General features: G+C 42.1%; 1 protein-coding gene across 4 annotated transcripts in view; it reads right to left on the bottom strand.

Moving 5' to 3' along the window:
* Positions 1-21,105, bottom strand: part of LOC135937842 (uncharacterized) — a 44,189-nt gene that overhangs the window by 17,219 nt on the left and 5,865 nt on the right. For 3 of the 4 annotated variants that reach the window (XM_065481115.1, XM_065481116.1, XM_065481118.1), the window contains exons 2-5: positions 1,856-1,963; positions 514-615; positions 350-454; positions 204-281 (exon numbers count right to left, since the gene is read on the bottom strand). In XM_065481115.1, coding sequence (XP_065337187.1) covers positions 204-281; positions 350-454; positions 514-615; positions 1,856-1,963 — 393 coding nt within the window. The remainder of the gene's footprint in view (positions 1-203; positions 282-349; positions 455-513; positions 616-1,855; positions 1,964-21,105) is intronic. The other variant, XM_065481117.1, reaches the window with a different exon arrangement.

Below are 21,105 nucleotides of genomic sequence, written 5' to 3'. Positions count from 1 at the left end.
GAACATAAATATGAGAAAAGGACAGACTTGGAAGAAAGTTTTTAGAAAGAGAAAAGAAGAGATTTGCACCAAAATTTCTGGTAATTCGTACATTGTAAAGAGAAATTTTAAAAATGATAGATCTGAGAAGAGTTTTTACCGTGACTGTTCACTTAAAGTGATTTTAACAGTAATAACCCCAAAAGTAAAAATCGTCACCCTACCTGAAGCTCTCCGTTTCTGTCTTTTGATCGTTGTGCTTCCATTGACTTTCTTCTTGCAGTCATCAAGCGTTAAATCAACTGAAATGAAAATTTTTATTCATCATTATCATGTAACTCATTTAGAGGCTGTGTCAATAAAACAATACCTTCATCTGAACCATCTTCACAATCGTTGATCCCATCTTTCACGTTTTCAGGTTCAACGCATCTGAAGGGAGGACAAACGCAGCGGTGCTGGAGTGGCTCGCAAACTACGATTGGAAATGGTAGGGTTCAACCTTTATTAATAAATTTCCCTTGTTTTAATTACCTTCGTCAGAGCCATCCTTGCAGTCGGGAACCCCGTCTTGCACTTTACTGCGGTCTATGCACTCCTTTTTGTTTTTGCAAACAAAACTTCCTTCCTTGCAACCTGAAATTTAAAGAAGGATATTGCATTAAGATCTCTTTCTCTATTTGATAAAGTGATAAATTAGATTGAAAAATATTAAAGTAGGCAACCGGCTTTTCACTACTAAATCGCAGGTTGCCTACTTTCTATGGTAGGTGCATTTCTGGATTGCGTGCTGGTCTTTTAAAGATATTCATAGTCCCGTGTTTATTTAATATTTTAGCCTGCTGGCGTTTTTGTGAAGGGTTATCAATCTAGAAGCGAAATAGAGGCAGGCTAGATGAGATTTCTAATAGAAATGCCTAACCTCTAACGTCAGTTCAGTTTACTCTAAGTCGGAAAGAAATAAATTGTGTGCTGTTCCGCTTGATTTCGATTCGAGCTCTCAGCTCTCATTAGTCGAGTGGACACACGAAATAAATCTCGTGTCAGTGCTATGATCAAAAGTGGCCCTCGCGCGGAAGCACCAGCTGAACGCTCGGCGGCCCCCAAGCAGTAAGGCGTGTATCTAACGGGCCGCTGCTGGACACGGCCGACGCCGAGATTTACTGCATTCCTTGGAAAAATTTGGACCGCAGCCACTCAGCAGAATTATCAAACCCACTCGAGTGCACAGAAGCGGCAACGCGATAAAATAATTTAGGAGCTTTTACAACCTAGAATGTGATAATAATTATTATTGCTTCTGAACGACTAGAAGATCAGTTTAAAATATAATTGTTTGAAGTAGGAGGCAGATGGATCGTTCCTATTCTACCTGCCTGCATTGTTGAAAAACGTGCGGAAGGATTAATTATTTACCTATCGAAGGGAACAATGCTGTGTTTTTGTATCTAATCTGACATATCAATAACGTGAGTCTCGTCCGGATTATTTATTGGCTCGCCTTTTCAACTCGGTCACGTTTTCGGCTTTTTAAAGGTCGCCAATTTCGCAGCGATCTGGTGCACACAATCGTTCGCTTACAGAGCATCTCTTTCACGGCTCGAGGCATGCACAGTGACACTCACAAAATTAAAAGGCAAATTTGGCAAATTGATCTATTTGGTGAGATCGTGATTGAGATATTTAGAACAGTTGGATACTTTATCGTATTTTCAATGTGTTTTAAATATAAAATATCGAGGAAATTTTAACAAACGCGGTAAAAAAATATCTTGTCATGCCTTGTCCAGTTGGTTTACGATCCATCAATATCATTTCAACCTTGGTAATCATCAAGTATATCAAAATTTGTTTTTCTTCTGAATCATGTAATCACCTTCATCGCTGCCATCGCTGCAGTCAAAGATTCCGTCCTTTATTTGAGTCGACTTCACACATTCAGGCACGCCCAACCTACATGCGACGAATCCCGTCTCACAATCGGCTGCAACAGATTAAAAAAACTGCATTCAATACAAAAAGCAATGGGCCCTTTCTCTCGAATTGCGCAACTGTGTAATCGCACTCATTGTCAGCAAATAAAAAGCTCTATTGCTGCTCGTTTTACGGTTGCTATGTACACGCCTCGGGGCTTATTATATCTGCGGAGAGGAACTCGTTTCTCTGTTAGTGACATAGCTGATAAATTTTTGCACAGGTAGAATGACCGCGGAGAAGTGAAATCCACACTCTACCGCGTCACAGAGGATGAGACTGCTGACCTGCGCGGCAAAAGGTCACAGGCCTTTGTAACACTTTTGGAAGCCACAGCGATGTGTTTTTCTGCACCGCCGGGAGCCGCGTGTGCGATTTTTCTTCGGCTGTAACATAGTCGTGACAGCAGCAGAATGAAAGGGGACGCGCCTGCCTCGAGTTAAAGTAATGAGCGTGCCGAAAGGTTGGAGTACAAACACAAATTAATGCAGATAGCTGCACGTTACCGGCGAAGAAATCGCCACGATCATGCGAAGGATCGAGAGTTGAGAGTTTAAATGCCAGCTATTGATTTTTCTTTTCATCAGCGGTGATGCAAATATTCCTTTGTTTTATTATTATTAAGCAACACTGATTACAATAGATGACTATTTTTCCCACGTCTTTTCTCATTCTCCTAAATTTGGCGTTTTTTGTTTTTGTTTTGACATTACGTTTAGATAAGTATTTGAATTGATTTCAAAATACAATTTTTGCTGCTAAGAACAATTTGAATTTTTCTGCGTCTGATAGCTTGGTTAGCTTTCTTCCTTTGCTTGTCCGTGAAATAATAGCCAATAAATCAGTCTGGGATATTTTGCGATTCGCCGGGCAAAATCAAGAATGGGTCAGGCAGACAATTAGCGAGCCATTGTCGTCGAGAGTGGCTGGCTGCCCGCAGAGGCAATTTTGCGCGCCTGTTGTTGTCTGACAGGTGCAGAGCTAAGGCATTTCCTACTGTCGGCTGCGCGGCCTACATTCAGGTGCGCACCCTGCATATACACGTATATTCAATTGAAATTCGCTCCTTTGATGATGCTGCTGACCGACATACCATTATAATACCTACCCACGAGCAGTGAGAATATATCTACGCTCGCTCATTTTCCTTCTCTCTCTTTGCCTTCCTCTCGCGCATGAAAAATGTGCTGTACGCATTTTAATGGCCTTTTTATGCTCCGCTCTTCGTCAAGTATCCGCGTGTGTGTGCTGTGTGCGCAATTAATTATACACCGGCCGGAATGCACCTTTCTGAAGAGTCAGGAAAGCACTCCCAACACAAAAGGTTAAGACAATTATCATTTCAAAATGTTGTGCTCTTTTCGCTGGATGAATTATAATTGATCAGCAAGTAGTAGTGTAATTATCTTTCGAAACTCGAGTCTAAAATGTTTTTCCTGAGGAAAACTATTTTTTCTTGCGTCAGATTTCTTAAATGCCGCAGTGTTCATCAAACCATAAAAACGGCTTTTAACATTTGAATAATTCATGTAGCTTTACCAGCAAATTGAACATGAAGCTGATGTTAATATAGGTTTTTGTTACTCTAACAGCAGATGGTCAAAATTTCTTGTATCATCACGCGTTTAAACTTTCACTTAGATTTAAACCATCTATCTGCAAGGTGAGTTGCCGACTGCAGGAGGAATTCAGCTCGTTCGCCCACATAATGTCCAGTTACACAATCGTCGTGCATAATTTGACGAGTGCACTCTTCTGGAAGAGATGCCTCTGCTCGTTTGCTCTTGGAGCGAAAAATTCAAGGCGTGGGTAAAGTTTGCGGCCGTCTCGCACGCATTTGGGCAAAAAATACGCGCACAATTGCGGCAGCCGAGATTATTTGAGTTACCTCAGCGCCAGGCTGACGTAATTTTCATAATTTGAACATTAATTACAGTTTCGGCGCGTTCGCTTAAACTCGGGAGGAAGAAAAGCCTCGCAATTTGCGTTATTTAAACGTTTGATTATAGAGGAGTTGCGCTAGAGGGAATTATTGTTTGCTCTGCTTTCTAATGTATTTGCATTTGGTTTCATGCTTACGGGCAAATCATTTCAATATATGTGTGTTAAAGCATTTTGCAATCGTGATCACCCTCATTTACATGTTATGGATATTGTGTTGCTTTGATTTTGCTAGTTTGCTTCCAAACATCTGACAGTACATATTTCTCTATAGTATTTCAACACGACGTGCTTGAAATATGATAGTTTTTCGTTTGTATTCACACCAAAGGGTTCGTGAAACCTTCTCAAACTTGCATATTGTGTTTCAGTTTGTGCCATTCTCATCGAGCTACATGAAAAATAGTCTTATCAACGATTTGCATAATCCTCTTGTTATAAATATCATTCTCCCATAAAAGAGAACAGTTTCCTAAAGTGCACATCCTCGCAGAAATGCCCAGCGCGGCGTGGTCAGATTTCTCAGCAACCAATTCGAGTGTACCGTACGCAAAAAAATTTGTTCCGACTGGGAACGGAAAACTCAAATAATGCAAACCCGGCGTGCAGACAAAAGCTTATCGTGCCAACGAAAAATAGAATAATTGTTGTTGTGCCTGTGCCTGTGCTGGTGCGTTTTTATTGTTTTTGTTTTCGTCAAGAACTAAGTGCGTGGGAGCCAGTTAGCTCGGAGGATGCAACGAACAATGCTTGATAGTGAGAGCATCCTGCGCAGCCCAAGCTTCTCTCATCTCTAACCTCCTAACCCATAAATGGGCCGCCGAGTGGGAATCGCGCGCACCTTTGACAAACACGATTGCACCTCCAAGGTGAGGAAAATTGAATTGCCGCGCTAATGCTGTTAGTTGAATGCGTATTCTGTAGTCAATGTGAGCACACACGTTCTGCTTTGTTTTACGAGCGGCACGACTTTGTCGAATCGTACAGATGGCAAATTGATTGCTTTGATGCGGAAATTGTGTACCCGGTGTCATCCTTAATGTGATTAGTTGGGAATGTGTTTGTGAACGGTAAATCCATGCAGCAATGAATATTTATTGCTCATAAAGTCACCAAATTACAATACTCCAGTAAAAAGAATTTCGTTACTTTTGTAATTGTTCTGCAGATTTCCCTTTTTATACCCATGGGCTTTTTTAATTAGCAGAAGGATCGAATTGCCCCTTTTAGCAGCATTTGTGTAAAGAGGAAGTAGTTCTTAAGGTGTATTTTTATGCATGGGTAACCGCAGAGAGAAATGGGTAGTATTCATTAACGGGTGATTTGCATGATTTAGTTTACGACTTGAGTCCAGCAGACATGCTGCTGCTTGGAAGTGGGAGCGACATCTCAGCGCGAGAATTATCAAAGGTAAAAGGCGTGGGCCCTAATTGTGATAACAAAAATAAACGTTTCCCGCCTTTTGTGTTACAGCACCGATCTTGACGCCTGCTTTTACTCAACTCGATCAAAAGTAACAGCGAATTAAGTAATGGAGCAAAGAAAGTGCATTTTATCGTGCTGCTGTTTAAACGCGCGGATTAACGACGCCTGCTTTAATGGAAGCTTTTACTTTCAGAAATTCCTCAATATCAGCACAATTTACGGATTATTTGTGGCTGCATGAAATGCGATCGAACACCTATCTTATTGATGTGAACGGAGATAACTCAATTTCGGCGGGCCAGTATTTGAATCGGGTGCAAAAGAAACGAGCTTTAGAAAGGTGAAAGTTGTGGGTGATTGAATTTTTGGCCTTTGTAGGTGCTATTATGTGTGCACCACCACTGACAACAACGAGTTAAGCAGCATGCTAAAGCAGTAATTTGCCCAGGGGTACATGACTTATTGCATTCGAAGCGAAAGCAGTATTTCCAGCAGCCACTTCCTGATTCCCGGCGCCGCGTGTGACCCTTCGTAGATGGTGGAAAAACACGTGGCACTGTTAATTGTGATGAGTTGCAATTGCTGCTTTCTTTTTAAACTCCGTGACAACTATTGACGTTTGGATTAAGTGTTTAAAATTGAGCATAATCGCACAGCATGATGATTTTTGTCAACACGTTGCCTCCTGGAGAAAGTCTGCAATTTAGCAAATTATCGTTCGACTCTATTTTCTTGGGCTTTGGAATGCAAATTGTTGGCCAAAATCAGCTCGAAGGGGCATGAAACGTGATGAAACTCGAAGCCGTTTTTGCGAAGACAGGAACAACTTGAGAAACTTTTATTACGCCGGATTATTTCTCAAAGGTGGAGTGTAATCGCCCCGGGGGAGGAACAAAAGAACAAAGTGCAGTATAGCTGTTCTACATGTACAAGTACATTGGTCGACGGCTGGCTCTTATTCAGGAGGTGGCTTTACTGTCGGTTGGTTAATTAACTTGCTCTTAATTTCTAGCCACACATGAGACACGCATTTTCTACGTAATTAAGTTTCGTGCACGAGGAAGCGCTGTTCGTGCCTGATCAACTTTCTATTGGCCAATTAGAAAAATCTGCGACTATTATGCAACACCTGCTCCGGATCAGGTTTGGAGATTTTCATGCGATTCACTGCGCCATCAATCAAAATGTCTCGCTTAAGCGAACTCCGGATATTGATTATGTCTTAAAAGCTTTTTCTGCATAATGGGCTGGTTAGGTGCTAGATGAGCAGATATATCATCTGAATGAATGAGAGCACATTTTCAAGCTATGAATAATATTATGCGATAAATGTGGATCAAATTGAGGTAAAATCTGCGAAATCTAGTATTTATATTCCCAGATTTAATATTTCATGGTTGTTGAATCACTTAGCTAATCACTTTGAATAAATCCAGTGCACCTGAGTTATATTTGCTCCCTTTTCCTCGCTATCGAGACATTGGTCTGCTATATGTAATAAAATTTCCAAGCGTGCAAATTGAGCCGAGCCCAAAAAATTGAGTCACTTTTCCTTCTGTTGATCGAGTCACGAAGTGCTGTGAGCAAGTGGGAAACAATTGGCGAACGCCCCCTGCTGAAAGTTGTAGGTGGATAGGTTTCACCTCTGCTCCCTTTCTTTCAGGAATTGTATGAGCGGAAACGGAAAATGAACGCGTTTGAAATGCACCAGTAGACAAATGTATTAACTGTGTTGTTTAGTAAAGGAGCAAGTTAGAAGTTAGAGAGCATAATATTAAATTTATGAGAGCGTTTATACGTATTTAATGTCGCGCGCAGCCTCTGTGAGGGCTCCTGTCTACTCATTGGGCTGCTTTCACCAAAGCTGCGAGCAAGGGTGTGGTTGGTCTGCCTCGTCTCGTTTTCAAGCCAGCCAGTCGGGTGTTATTTATACAGCCGCCAATTTCCATAAGCAACGATTCGCGAGCGGCTCGACGAGAAAGGGGCGCGCTGGTCACAAGAATGAAAGTTTTGCCGGTCAGCAGCTCGGATTGCTTGCACCATAAATATCCACCGGCGTTTTTCTGCTGATTGATTGGCCGTGTAATTCGAGTTGGCCGACTCGAGTTTCGGTGCAGCTCAATTAAAATGGTTTTCGTAATCTGACGACGGTTGCTTCCTGGTGCGAATCGTCAAGGCTAGAAAACGAAGCCCATTTGAAATGGTCCAGAGGCCGTGTTAACAAATGTAGCCACTAAACTGGACAAGTTTATTCACCTCTTATGAATTGGAACAGTTTTTTGTATCGAAAGTCTCTAAAATTAATTAAACGCATTTTTTGTGTGTCAGAGTCATTTTAATTTAAAATATTATAGCATCTGATGTCCGTCATAATCGAGCTAACAGTTTTTTTATCAAATGATAGACGCGTGAATTCGAGAGAAGATAAACGTTTTTTATGAAACTAGGTCTCCGACTGATTTTTAACTCGCCAGTTTCGTTAATATGTATCTTTCCTGCAGTGCGCCGTTAAAGTTACGCAACTACTGTTTCAGATTCAGCACAAAGCAATGCAGAAAGAATATTTCACCGCAGCGTAACTGACGGAATAAAATTATCCAGCAGACGCATAGATAGGTTCAGCTGATAGCTTCGCTCGCGGTTTTCCGGGCGGCTGTGCGTTGTACACTTTACTGCTTTTTGACACCGCGAATCGCGGTGAAGTGACATTACTCGGCAGTGGTACGGGTAGGCTAATTAGACCAGTGCGGCGGACGGGCCTTGAGCTGCAGGGCGTGTCTCGGGAAATAGCATGAGTTGTCCGGCGAGACTGCCCTGACCTTGCGTTCGAATTGCACTCGCTCGTATAGAGACTCTTGTTTTCAAAGGAGAGTCGGCGACTAGCACATACTCCACCCACTAACATAAGCGCAAACGGGCGCGGATGATTGAGTCGAGAGTGGAATGAAATCGCCCGCCTGGCTGGCTGCTCTTGAAAATCGATCAAAACGAGCAGAAAACCGAGATGCAAGGCCGCACGTCAATTCAGATTTCAACGCCGAGATGGGATGATGGCGCATTAATCTGACGCAAAAGTTATCAGATTAAGGGCGCGGGCCTCTTCTAGGTGTTAGCTGGCTGACGTTAATGAATTTTTAGTCTCATTGCCAGAAACTTCCGCAAGGTGCAGAGTAAGATGGATTATTGTGGTCTGTCTGTTCTTTATTCCCACATAATTTTGCTTTTTAAGGTAGCAGAATTGCATTTACTGTACCTAGGCCTTGCGTCAGTGGAAATGACTTTGCCATTTGTAACCGCAAAGGGAAATTTACAGGAAGCGGTTGACTGAATGTCACGTCAATTGTTACTATCATATGAAAAATTAATAATGCTATTTGGAATTTAAAATCAATTTTTTTATTAAATTGTCAACATTATTATGAGGAGCTTGAGCTTAACTAAGCACAAATAAAATTTAAGTGAGGGACTTGTAAATTAAATTGTAAGTATCTAATAACGTAAATTTAGCACTTTTCACTATATGTGCAACAATCGTGAATTAATTCTACTTCGAATCGGTAAAAATTCCTAGCAGTTTTTTTTAGAATAATATGAATTAACTATTAACACTTAATAAAATAAGTAAAAATGCGTATTTTGCTATTTTCTTTGTGTCGATTGACTTCCGTAAACTTGTTATTTGCTCCTAGGCCAAGTAGAAAATAGTTCAAAGCACGATTGCAAGTCATTCTATTCTCAAGATCACGAGTTCTTCAAAAGCTTTGTTGTTTGACGTGAAGTATCACTTAACAGCTACAAATTAACCAGCTGAACAGTTAAATAGAAGCATTTTCGGACATTCTCCAGCCGACCATAAAATCAAAAAAGGAAACGCCTAACAGGCGCCCAACAAGTGCTGAATTCTCGCGAGTCATCAAACAACAAGGATTCCCAAGAAATGGTTTTGCATATTACACGTGTTTAAGACAAACAAAGAGAACGAGAAGAGGCAAAATAAGCCGCTGATCGGCCTGCAAGCGAGCGATGCACCGCTATATTGAGTTGACAACGTACATATTGTTCTCGGCGGCGGGCAGAATGAATGAGTGTCCGCCGCTTGGCAGATTGACCTTTCGCAGGAAGGACACGCAGAGTGCCGCGCGCGTCTCGTCTGCCAGCCTGCCTGCTTGCCCGCCGTTTTTTCCACATTCGCGCGCAGATCTATCAATCGGCAGGCAGGCATCCCGTGCGAGTGTCACATAACTGCAGTGTTGTAGGTTAGTACTGCGCACCGCTAAACGTCCTATATTTCGGCCATGTGAATTTCAGCGGCAGCCAGGCAGGATTTGCTCCTGCGAGCACGAGTGACGTCACGCTGAGCAGACGCGCTAACGGCACCTGCTACATCTAGCCAAACGAGATGCCTGCTTACAGGGTCACCAGAGCCAAGCCTGATGTCTGCATATCATTACACTCATTCCCCTGGCCGCCACTTCTGCCGTTTTTTGCACGCCCCGAAACGCCCGAACGCCGGTTTTCGGTTTCTCAGAATTTTCTCTTCTGCGGTCTTTTCGCTGGAAAATTGGAGTAACTCCAGCTTGGATCAGCAGGGTGTTGGGTTGTCATCTGAAGAGAGTTTGTGGTTGATTTATAAAGGTCGAGATAAAATTATCAGCTTCCGGAACGAATTGAATACCTTAATATTATTTTATTTGAATTAATTTACCAATTCATCTCTTCAGTGAAACGCGAATGATAATCTAAAAGCTGGCAAATCGTGTCATCTCCAATGACGCACACAAAAGAATTCATTTAAATTAGGCACACCTGCGCATAAGTCACCACCAAATTTCACTTTTCCCCTCAAAAAATGACCTCCAATCCGACATCCGTTTTCGTCTGCGAAGATTTCTCGCGGTGTAACAAAAAAGTGTTTTTTTTTATCCGCCTATAATTAATATCTGCGGTGACGACATGTACGCGCTCATTTGGTTATTAGCGAGACGCTAAATGTCCCAAAGTGGTACGGAACTTTCTAACGCAAGGGCGAAAACTTGCACTGCCGCGTGTCGTCAATCTCCATGGGTCGAGAACCACTTGTGGCCTCCGGAACGATAATTCGTCGAGCAGATATCTCTTACGTGATTTGAGCCGGGTCTATAAGGAAGGCGTTTGCGTGTTTGATATATGTGTGTCGCCCTTGTTAACAGTATTGGTAGTTTATTCAACGAGTTTTGAAAAAAAATTAATACGATTAGGTGCGGTCGTAACTGAACATTTTTCGCCTTGGAGCTTTCCTGTCCTGCGATCTGCCGGGCAGTTTTAACGTGGGAGCCGATTTAATTGAATTTTCAGCCAATGCCGAATCTACATTGCGGTTTAAACAGAAAAATTGGGTCTTGGCCATTTATGAGCTCATTAAAGGTTGACAAAATTATTTCTTTTGCCGAGTTCCATGTTAAATTCAGTCGCGTTTCTTAGTAAAACCATCGTCTAATTGATCACCAAGACCAATGAGCTTGCGAATTACGTGTCTATTCGTTATACCAAGAAATGTTTATGCTTCTAACGGGTATTATACTTTGCCAACTAGGGCATTGCACAAGAAAAGTGCGATTAAATAATAATTTTGCAGCGGGAAACGGTTCTGAAGAAATAAATTGCCTCTGATCTTCACATAATATCGATTTAAAATCCGAACACTAGAACAGTCCCTGGTATAAGAAAAATCAAGAATTTACATTTGTCGGGCTTCCCACTCTTCTAATTTTTGTTGCATATGATAAAATATCATTTGATCGATTAAAAGTGTAAAAAATGTGAATTTTATGGGTTGCATTAATTAAAAAATTGATGATTACTCAAAAGTTTTATCAAATTTAATTTTTTATTCGAATTCTTTTCTGTGTTGTTTGTATTAATGTAATAACGTTCGTGATCTTGCACATTTATTGCATGTAAATAGAAGCGTAATCCTCTGCAAATGAATGTATTTTACAATTCCAGGGCTAGAAAGTTGCGTGCCATGGAAATTGTAATAATTCTCATTCTGCGCGCTCGTGCAAACTTAAAGCTCTTAATCATGAACAGCGTTCTCTGGCGCACGTTTCGCTTTATTTCATTCCGATGAACTGTATCGGTCGGCGTTTGTGGATAAAATTCCAACCGAATAGCATCACCACGCGTTTCACACTCGCATTTGCATGCGCGTGAAATTTGAATATCGCACCTGGCGCCTGTTCAAATCTCGCCTTTTGTTTATTGCAGACGTGTTGTGTGGCCGCCGAGTGCTGCAGCCAAGTTTGCGAAATTTACATTTTAAATGCACATAAATAGAGTCATTATTTAAAAAGGCAAAAAGAAGAGGAAGCCCCTCAACACTTGAGTGTTGTTTGCCATCGGAGGTGCGAAAAAATCACATCTCGTTCTCATGACACAATGCACAAAAGTGATCTAATTGCCGGCAGATTATCAAACATTTCCACGGGCCATGTTATGCCAACCTTGGTCGGTCGATCGGATGCAGGTCGGCGCGACAATTAGGCCTCACGTGTTTTTTGCCGCAACTGGCCGGCAGTCTGGTCCGTCTGGTCGCTTGTTTATTTAACGTGTCGCTTATGTAACTCGTTGTGCATTACGAACGTTCGTTTCTGTTGTTGTGTCGCGCGGCCAACCAGCCTGCAGCCAGCAGCCAGCGAATCGACCTGAACGCCAGCAGTTGCCGCGCGTGTAACGGATTTCCACCCAAAAACAGTGCAGGCTAATGGATATGATATAATTCACGCCGCTGCACACCTTTAATACTTGCTTGCTCAGCTGTTGCCGCAAAGTACGAAAAACACCGCCATGCGTGAACTGCCTTGTTTTGAGGGTTCCGAGCGAGACCGCGAGAAGAAGGTGGCCGTTGAGTCGAAGATTGCGGTAAATGTTTGCGCGATCGCTAAGATGTTTGCGCGTCCAAATACTTGTTTATATTACTCGTTACGTTGCGGTAGAATCGATCAGAACTATCCAAATCGAGAAATTTATATTTTATTCTTAAGGTAAAGGTCACAAGAAACGCCTAAGTGATTGTGTTGATCTCTGGGACTTACTTATTGTTTGTTGATATTACGAATAATGGCCTTCATCAGATAATTTTTAATTTTATTTATCTTTATAAGGACATTATAATCAATCAGTTTTCTGTTTATTATCGTCAATGATATTTAACTATTTTGTGAAGGTTGATTGGCTGTAATACGGAATTCTGAGAAAATAAAGGTGTCAACAATCTGAATACGTTCTTTTCCCTATAAAATGACGCGTACATATGATAAAACCCAGGACGATTGTGCTCAACTCCTTTTCTTTCCTCAATTTACTGAATGGAAGCAGCTCATCGAACGAGTTTATTTGGGACAGCAGCAGCTATTGAGCCGCTGAAATTCTCACGCAACCACCAATTCAAATGAGCCCAGGCTATCATTGTTTCACCTCTAGGAAATACTTTCTCTAAAAATGCCAAATTTTTCGAAAGCACACCTCTCATCGGATGTCTGTCAATTGAATTCAATTTAATTGGACGCAATAATTGTGCACAGAGATGAGGGACGCGCACGCAACCGCCTGAAAACAATCGAATTCTCATGCTGTGCACCTGAAATTTCAAAATTACCTTTCGGCCATGCAACATTGCGTCACTTTGTCTTCTTCTATGCTTGAATTTTAATAATCTATGTACACAATGCATTATCCGCAGCGTGAGGCAACGAATCAAACGCCTTTCACTCGGGAAAATAACACTGCGCTGACAATTGAAACGAAAATAGAGGAGATGCATCCTCGCTCAGGTCGTGCCGCGTGTGTATGTATCCTGCAAGCCGGTGTACTTTCACCTTATCTCGTTCTAATTGAATATCTATGATCCGCTCCGGCTGCATCAGACAAAAGCTTCTGACATGTGTTAAATTGAAATCCATCAGCGCTGGACTTCTGTCAGGACGCGCATCTTCTCTTTTCTTTCGCCGTGCACGCTCCGTGATTAATCGTTCCCGCTGGGAAAGAGCTTTTTTAGTCCTGACGCACTTAAATTTTCATGAGGCCACGATGGAACACTCGTTTTTAAGGTGCGAGATGACTCAGCACGCTTGGAATTTGATTAAATATTTTTTGATAAACTTAGAGCAGGAAGAAGAAAGTACATTTTTCAGTTGGTATGGAGCCCGCGTGCTTATGGAAAAGCGTAATAAGTCATGATGCTGTTATAGAAATCGTAGAGATGGAATGTAGTGTTATCATTATAACAAGCTGGCGCCGAATCTAGGACTGCTTGATGGATGATGATTTTGGGCATTCTTTTCCATAGTACTAAAAATATTCGCTCTGTAGTAGCTCTTCTTTGAATCATCATTAGTGCTGGTTTATGATATCAGAAAACAAAACAGATAATTTTCAAGAGAGAGCGGGTCCAGATTATAATTATTTGGAGTAAAGTCAATTTTTCATTCCTCTGGACCACGACAGGTGGGCAAATTTTCACACTGTGGGGCATGGCATCATCTGCAGTAATTATTTTAATCATGACACCGCATCAAGCATTGTACGCACACTCCGTCCGCATACGATTTGAATAATGTGCACGCGCTGATGAATAATAAATGAGGCTCAATTACGCATATGAAATTGCACCAGTGGGAGACTGTCTGAACCTATTCGCAATTAGGGGCGGATCTCTTTTGTAACCGCCAGAACACCGGTCTCTGTTTGCGTGAGCGACTTTTGTCTTATTACCAGCAGCAGGTATATAAGTCCCCCTTCACTTGTATTTTCTTTCGGCTGTAAACAAATACCATGCAACGTTTATACTGTATGTGTTCACTTTGTGTACCTGCACACAATGGACCGTTCGCATTTACTGCCGCCCAGACGGTCGCAGCGTTCGTTTTCTTCAAAGTAGTAAATGGTGGTAAAAGCAGAGCTGTTCTAAAGGATGTTTGGACACAAAAATAATTGAGACGGGATCAGATCCGATGCGTTTTGTGTTCAAAGTGGATTCTTTTTGTTTACTTTCTTTTGTTTCCATTTATATGGCTTTTGCTTTCCAATTGTCAGGACTTCTGTTAGTTTGATGCTTACTTTCCATGCGTGTACAAGATTCCAAATGTTTAGAAATTGCTTTAATTTGAAATTTGTAAAAGAAACCTGGTAACTCGATGCGATTGAATTAGTTGTGAAATGGCACAACACAAAGGGTACATAAATTTTCTTAAATACGCAAAGGAAACAAATTGCGCACGATTTTTCACTCTCCCATGAGTTTTGTTTTCATTTCATGAAACGAAAGTCCTGCAGTCCTGCGCGCGTGTTTGTTGCATCCTCTCTTCTCAACCCCAGTCATGCAGCAGAATTAATCAAGAAGAAGGACAGGCCCAAAATTGCCAGCTCTCCCATTTGGCAAATCGATCGTTAACCCCGCGTCTCCTCTGCCAAACCGTAAGATACGTTCTCTGCCGTCGCACTTTTTGATTTAGAGGTGCGCGCTTTTTGATAAACGCGATCGCGTTTTTATTTTAGCAGATCGAAATTAGGAGGAGCCGCGTGCGCGTTACATTCGCCGCCGCCAACACACATTATAACAGTACATGGCACCAACCGCAGATTCTGCGCTCAAAAATTCGTTTTCCCGGCCACAGCCGTCGTCCAATTATCAAATAAATGATGGCATTTACTTGGTCGTGCCTAGGAGAGAAAAAATCGCGTAGGTTGCATAACCAAATGGCTGGCCGGCCGGCTGATGCGCGCGCGGTCGTTATGTTCGTGATCTTCATGCTTGGTTAACTGTAACATTTCATATCACTGCCTTCACAATAATCTGCCTAATAAAAATGCCTTTGCTGCCTCGGCCATTTCGCCGGCCAGTCACGGACTTTTTTCCTTGTCAATCGAGAGTGCTCTCTCTCTCTCTCTCTCTCTCTCTCTCTCTCTCTCTCTCGCCGATCAAAGGGATCGAGATAGCCGGAAAATCGCTTGTTTGGCGATTGATTTTTTGCTTCTCAGCCGTGTCTTACGAGATTTTAATTGCAGGAGGTGTCTCATTTTAACTCGGAAATCGATTTTTCCCTGAAATTACATCACGTAAAATATTTAAGGCCTGACTCTGTTTGAATTGAAATCTATTGCAAAACCATGCATTCCCTTCCAGAAATAAAATATTGTAGAAAGTTAAATACTCTCGAGTCTCTTGAAAGAAATTTAAATTGGTGCAACATTTCACACCGCTCCAACCTTGAGAAATTGCCTTTTAAAAGCAAACATTTCACGCTGTAATTCGACAGACTGTGCCACTACTTTTTATTTCCAATTTCATTACAAGCTAACACCCAATTACATTAGTGTTCAATGAAAACATTCTCCTCCTCTCTTACTTAGTGATTCCTGGACTTTGACAGCTCTTCTCAGTTCGCAAAATTTGATTTCAGAACCGTTAATGCCCTGCTCGCCCTGCAATTTGCCAATAACGGGGGATCGGAAAACGCAGAGAAATCCGAAACTTCTTGACACGTTCGGTAACTGTGTCAAGCGGCACAAACTCGTTCCCTGCATAAATTTGGCCAATTTCAATTAATAGCCTCTTGTCGCACGCACACGCACGGTTGCGACGGGCGTGTCCTCGAAATTTACATTTTTTTAAATTGATCCGCGTTAAGTGCTTAATCTCGCCTTTTATAAATATGAAGAGGACCAGCCTCGTCTACGTCCAATTATAAAAGCAAATCAGCGCACACGTTCGCAGACTTTCCACTGAATTCATAGGAAGGAAATGCTTCTTTGAAACAAAATTTGGCGAGTTCTCGGCGGAGACGATCCCAGTGTGACTTCCTGTAATTTTTCACACGGGATTGCGCAACGAATGGAAATTTTGGCAGAGTGCACTCTCCAGTTTATGGAAATCAACAAGACTTAATGGCTCGCGTAATTGTGATTCAGACAAGCGACACATTCATACGTAGTGGCGGAAGCTAGAATGCACTTTCAGTTTTGTTTTGGCACCGCTGTTCAAATCGCATGCTGCCAAAACTTTTACCGATTTTATTAATGCGCCAGCTGAAGCGAAAAAGGAAATCCACCGTCCGGTATGCGAATTCACTTTTCTATGAAGAGTATAATATCGTAATAAGGCAGCAGAGAAACTTAAATTTCGGGTTTGGCACTTCTGCTGGCGCGCACACAAGAACTTTTCTGATGAGGCGGCACAGGCGGCGCACCATATGTTCATAAAATGCTGACGTGCGCGTCTCGCAGCTCAAGGACCGATTGCGTGATTGATTTTTAACTTGAGATAAGATGTTAAGTTTTCTAAGGATTAATGTTACTTTTTTATTCATATATTTATGGAGTTTTTATCTATGCAATTTACTCATACTCAATCAACAGTTAATAAGGACACAATTTTAGATTTCTTTTTTTAAGATCCTCGTGCAAAACATTTTATGATAAAGCCTCATTTGAAAAATTTTACTTTCGTAAAACACTGATTCAGTCAGTCTGCGTTTAACAAATTAGTTATCTGTAACCTACAATGCAAGGATGTTTGACTATAGTGGATCCTCTCCCGATAGAACAAGAGGCCCAAGTTAACTTTGGAATTAAAATTGTTCAATTTAAATTTAACTCTGTTTGTTAGTTCTTCGCTCATTAAAAATCCAAAACTAACTTCCTGGGATGAGTGTAATGCTTGCCGTAAAACCATCCATATGGCTAGCTCGTGCCTGGCCAGTAATCCATTTCGGCGATTTCCCTCTCACCGTCATTCCTTTTCGAGCACCTCTCATACCGGCCTGGCCTATCATCCTCATTTGCACAAGTGCGTGGAAATCGAGAGCGATGCTCTCGATTGATCGGATAAAATATCGGAGGCGAAGACCCCCGCACACGGCAAAATTGACCCGCCGCTGCCGCCGAGAGTTGGCGGAGAAAGTCAGCCGGCCGGGTACATTCATATGCATGCAAGAAGGTAGTTTTAACGAGATACAAATGCGTGAGAGTGAGTGAGTTGTAATCCAGCAGCACCAAAAGTCCATCTACAACGCATGAAGCGGCGGCAGGCAGACCGTCCCGCTGGAGCAAAACAACTTTTCTCCTTTGGCATCCGGGTCGCGACACATAAAACAAGATTCTCCGCTGGTGCTCACACTTCTCGGGTTTCTTTTCGGACTGAAAAAGCACGGCTGTATGTGCGGTTTGATCAATATTTATCGTGCTGAGTATTCTATTTGGGTGCTAGGTGACATTAGACCGCACGTGGGCCGCGGAGAAATTGGTTTGTGGAGCAGATGCTTGTTTGTCTGTTTGTTTTCGGTGCAGGTGGGCCGCGATGCAAATGGAATTATTCAAATTACTTGGGCGGGTTGCAAATCGGTTGATGAAAGAGCTTTTCTTCGGTGGCGTTTCACAATTGAATTTTAATTTCCAAACGGGTTGGGATGAATGGGATGAGGCGTTTAAGTGAGGTTTCAGAAGCGGAATAAAGACCTATGATCGAAAGTTCCACGAAAAAAGCGTAATATTGCTCAGCGGCGAAAGGTCACTTCTCGTTTCATAACTCACGCCATTCACGGTCTGCATCAGGAAGATGATGCTGCCTGCTTTTATCCATTATGGGCATCTTTCGAGATCTTGTGAAACCTTATGAGTCTAGCAAAGGTGAGTTTGAATGTAGTTTTCTTCATCAGGCATCAGTAATGCTGCTGATATTGCATATTTCTTTCGGCGAATTGCTTTTTTGCCCGAGGAGTTTGTCCATACATTCATTCATGATGAAGTTGATGTAATTTTAGTGTATTACTTCTGTAAAAAGACCATCAAAAATGAAAGTCTTAACGAAAGCGTCTGAAAAAAACTTTAATTAAAATTCCAACCGTTTTACGAGCCCGCAGATATTTGGCATGTCCACGTCTCCTCCCAATCGCCTCTTATTCATCTTCACACTCCAGTGGTTTAACAGTTTTTCGCCTCCGATGTTTTTATTTCTGCATGGCATTTTTCTGGTATTAGCTCCGCGAAATATATGCGGGCGCTCGTCATTTCACTTCTGGCCGCACGCACTTTTCCACTCGGCATTCCAGCATTAGTCTGCAAAATTGGCCACATGTATATCACCGCGCGGCCGGCAGGAGAGTTCAACGCCTTTGATTACGTATTAAAAGAGCATTACGCACCAAAACAGGTGCACAGCACTCGGCTCGTATTTTCGGATTTCGGCTTTTGGCTTTTAATGTGCATCGCGTTCGTTCACACCGGGCGGCTGACTGCCGGCTTGAAAGAATAAGCCGTGCTCAGAGAGCAGAAAATGGCTTTTGGCGCGGAGATTGATGCTTTTGCCAAAAGTTGGTGGGTTGTGTTTGCTTTTGCTTTGAACCTCGGTTATGGACGAGCGGAAGAAAAGACAGCTTTTCGCTGCTGCGTCAATCCAACCGAGGAGAAAAGTTCGTGGATAATTATTCATCCTGGTGATATACTCACACTCGTCTTTTGTGCCTTGGGTGTAATTAAAAGATGAAAATGCTTCATCATAGTTGTGTGCCATTCTATACAAAAGGTTTGTTTGCAAGTGGAAAAAGTCGCTTCAAAAGGGAAACGGTAAAGTTTTTGAGTTCATGAAGCCACCTTTGACTTTTGAATGTGACAATGAGCTGCCAATTTTGTCAAATCATTAAAGTTTAAGCAATATTATTAAGAAAGTGATTAATGCTAAAAAATAAAAAGGAATGCGAACAAAGTCTGGTATATTTTGACAGGAAAATTTTGCACTGCTCAATTATTTGAATTTTTATGTATTTTTTATCTTTAGAAATAATGGTCTGATTGCTCGTTAGAAAGTTCCGATAAATTACAATATTCACGGATTGGCCGGCTGAAAAGAAACTGCTCTCGTTATGAGCAAATTATGGTAGCAGCGCGGTCGGGGCGATTCGCCAGTGCACAAAATAACAACCGCGCCTCATCAATAAGAAAAATCGCTCCCAATAGGAAAACGAGAGAGAAAGACAATGAAAACGGCGATTTGGATCGCTCTCGTGAGTGCACGTCTTGTCCGAAGGAACAGGGAACATCAACCTCGTCTGCCTGATTTAGTTTGTGGTTTTTGTTCCGACTCGTGCACCATTTCAAGGAAGAGGAGAGAAAGAGAGACTGACTGCCGGCGTAATTTCAAAAAGCAGCATCTCACAGGTGTCTTTAATGATAACAACAAACGCCGGCAAATAACACACATACCTCAAGCAGCGTTTTCTTTTTGTCGGGCTGGACGAAATGACCAAACAACTCTCGTTTGTTTTGTTTTTTGTTTCCAAATCGAAATTCGAGTGCGGAGAGCGAGATTTTCGTCTAGTCCGTCAATCGGCCGGTAAGCCACAAGATGGGTGTGCGGTTTTAGCTGTAAAACCGAGGATTTTCAGCAGTTGATGTGTGGGAAACAGTTAACTCGCGCAACGATATTGATTCTCGTTTAGCTTCTTCTATAACCAAATGTATGCCTTTTTTGTCATTTTCTGTCATTGGAAATTTCTTTTGCCATCGAGTCAACTTTCCTGCGCTGATCCACCGACCGCCTATGTGGAGCAGCGTTGAATATCTTATACCCCTTTTCTGTTTTATTCTAAATAAGTCTCATCGTGCGGTCGGGTTAGAGCCTGTTTCATAAATCTCAAGAGCGAAAGCGCCAATTGAAAGCGCTCGTGAAAGAGAGACAGAAAAAAAGGAAAAGCAACTGGGATCAACTGACTCAAGGCCGATTGCATTTCAAATTTCCAATTGATGACTTTTTGCACCGACTCATTTCATTACGCTCCAAACACAGTGCACGCCTTGCAATTAGGAATGCCGTTGAGTCACTCCAGCTGCGAGAAAAAGGAGTGCAAGGGCTTTTTTTCCGTGGGAAATTCCTTAAACGCTCTCATTTGAAAATTATTTTAAGCTCGCAACTCATGGTTCACTCACCAATTCTACCAATAATGTTAATTCGATTTTTGTTTTAACAAACATCATTTTGAACGTTTTCCATGTCTATACGTGAATTAAATTGATTGCCTCCTTTTGATGCTGACACATAGTGAGGTTAAATATTTCCTACATTTTATTTATTTATTCTACATTCAAGATATACACTTCAGATCAATGAAATTAAGATAAGGAAGGCAAATAACGAATAGAGAGAGGTGAATAATTGAATCGGATGCACAGTTATCCGTTCCCAGTTTTTATCAATTTCCAGATCGCCTGGAACCCCAAATTTCCTTCGAGGAAAAAGCACGTCCCGATTCCGTTAATTGAGGCGCGTATACGTCTCGGAAAGCAGAACGTTTCACGCCACGAAACGGGCCATAAATGCGTCGTTTTCGTGTAAATGCCCAGAATACGACTAATTGTCCTGCAGCGCACAAAAAGGGAATGCATTCAGATTTAGTCCAAGGGAGCAACGACTCAATCAATCAGAGCCCGGCTCTTGCACACGATGCGCGAGATCGTGATTTTGAGAAATGAATAGTCGACCGAGAGAGGACTGCGTTGGCTTTTTCACCGCTGCCCACACCGAGAAGAGCCAACAAAAATGATGCATGACCTCAAAACAAAAGCTAGCCCGAGGTGTTACGAGAAAAAACTGGCGCTTCTTCGGATTCGCATCTCGGAATTTTCCTCTTCGATCGCTACTCTCACTTGACCGTTTTGTCACGAGCCAATCCAACCCGCTGTTGGATATGTAGATGCGATAATTGCGAAAGACAATTGAAAAGGAAGCACGGATTCGCTCCCTCTCGTTCTTGGAAA

The sequence above is a fragment of the Cloeon dipterum genome, chromosome 2 (assembly GCF_949628265.1).
Source record: "Cloeon dipterum chromosome 2, ieCloDipt1.1, whole genome shotgun sequence".
NCBI lineage: Eukaryota > Metazoa > Arthropoda > Insecta > Ephemeroptera > Baetidae > Cloeon > Cloeon dipterum.
The sequence above is the reverse complement of the archived record's forward strand: the minus strand, read 5'-3'. Positions and strand labels throughout refer to the sequence as shown.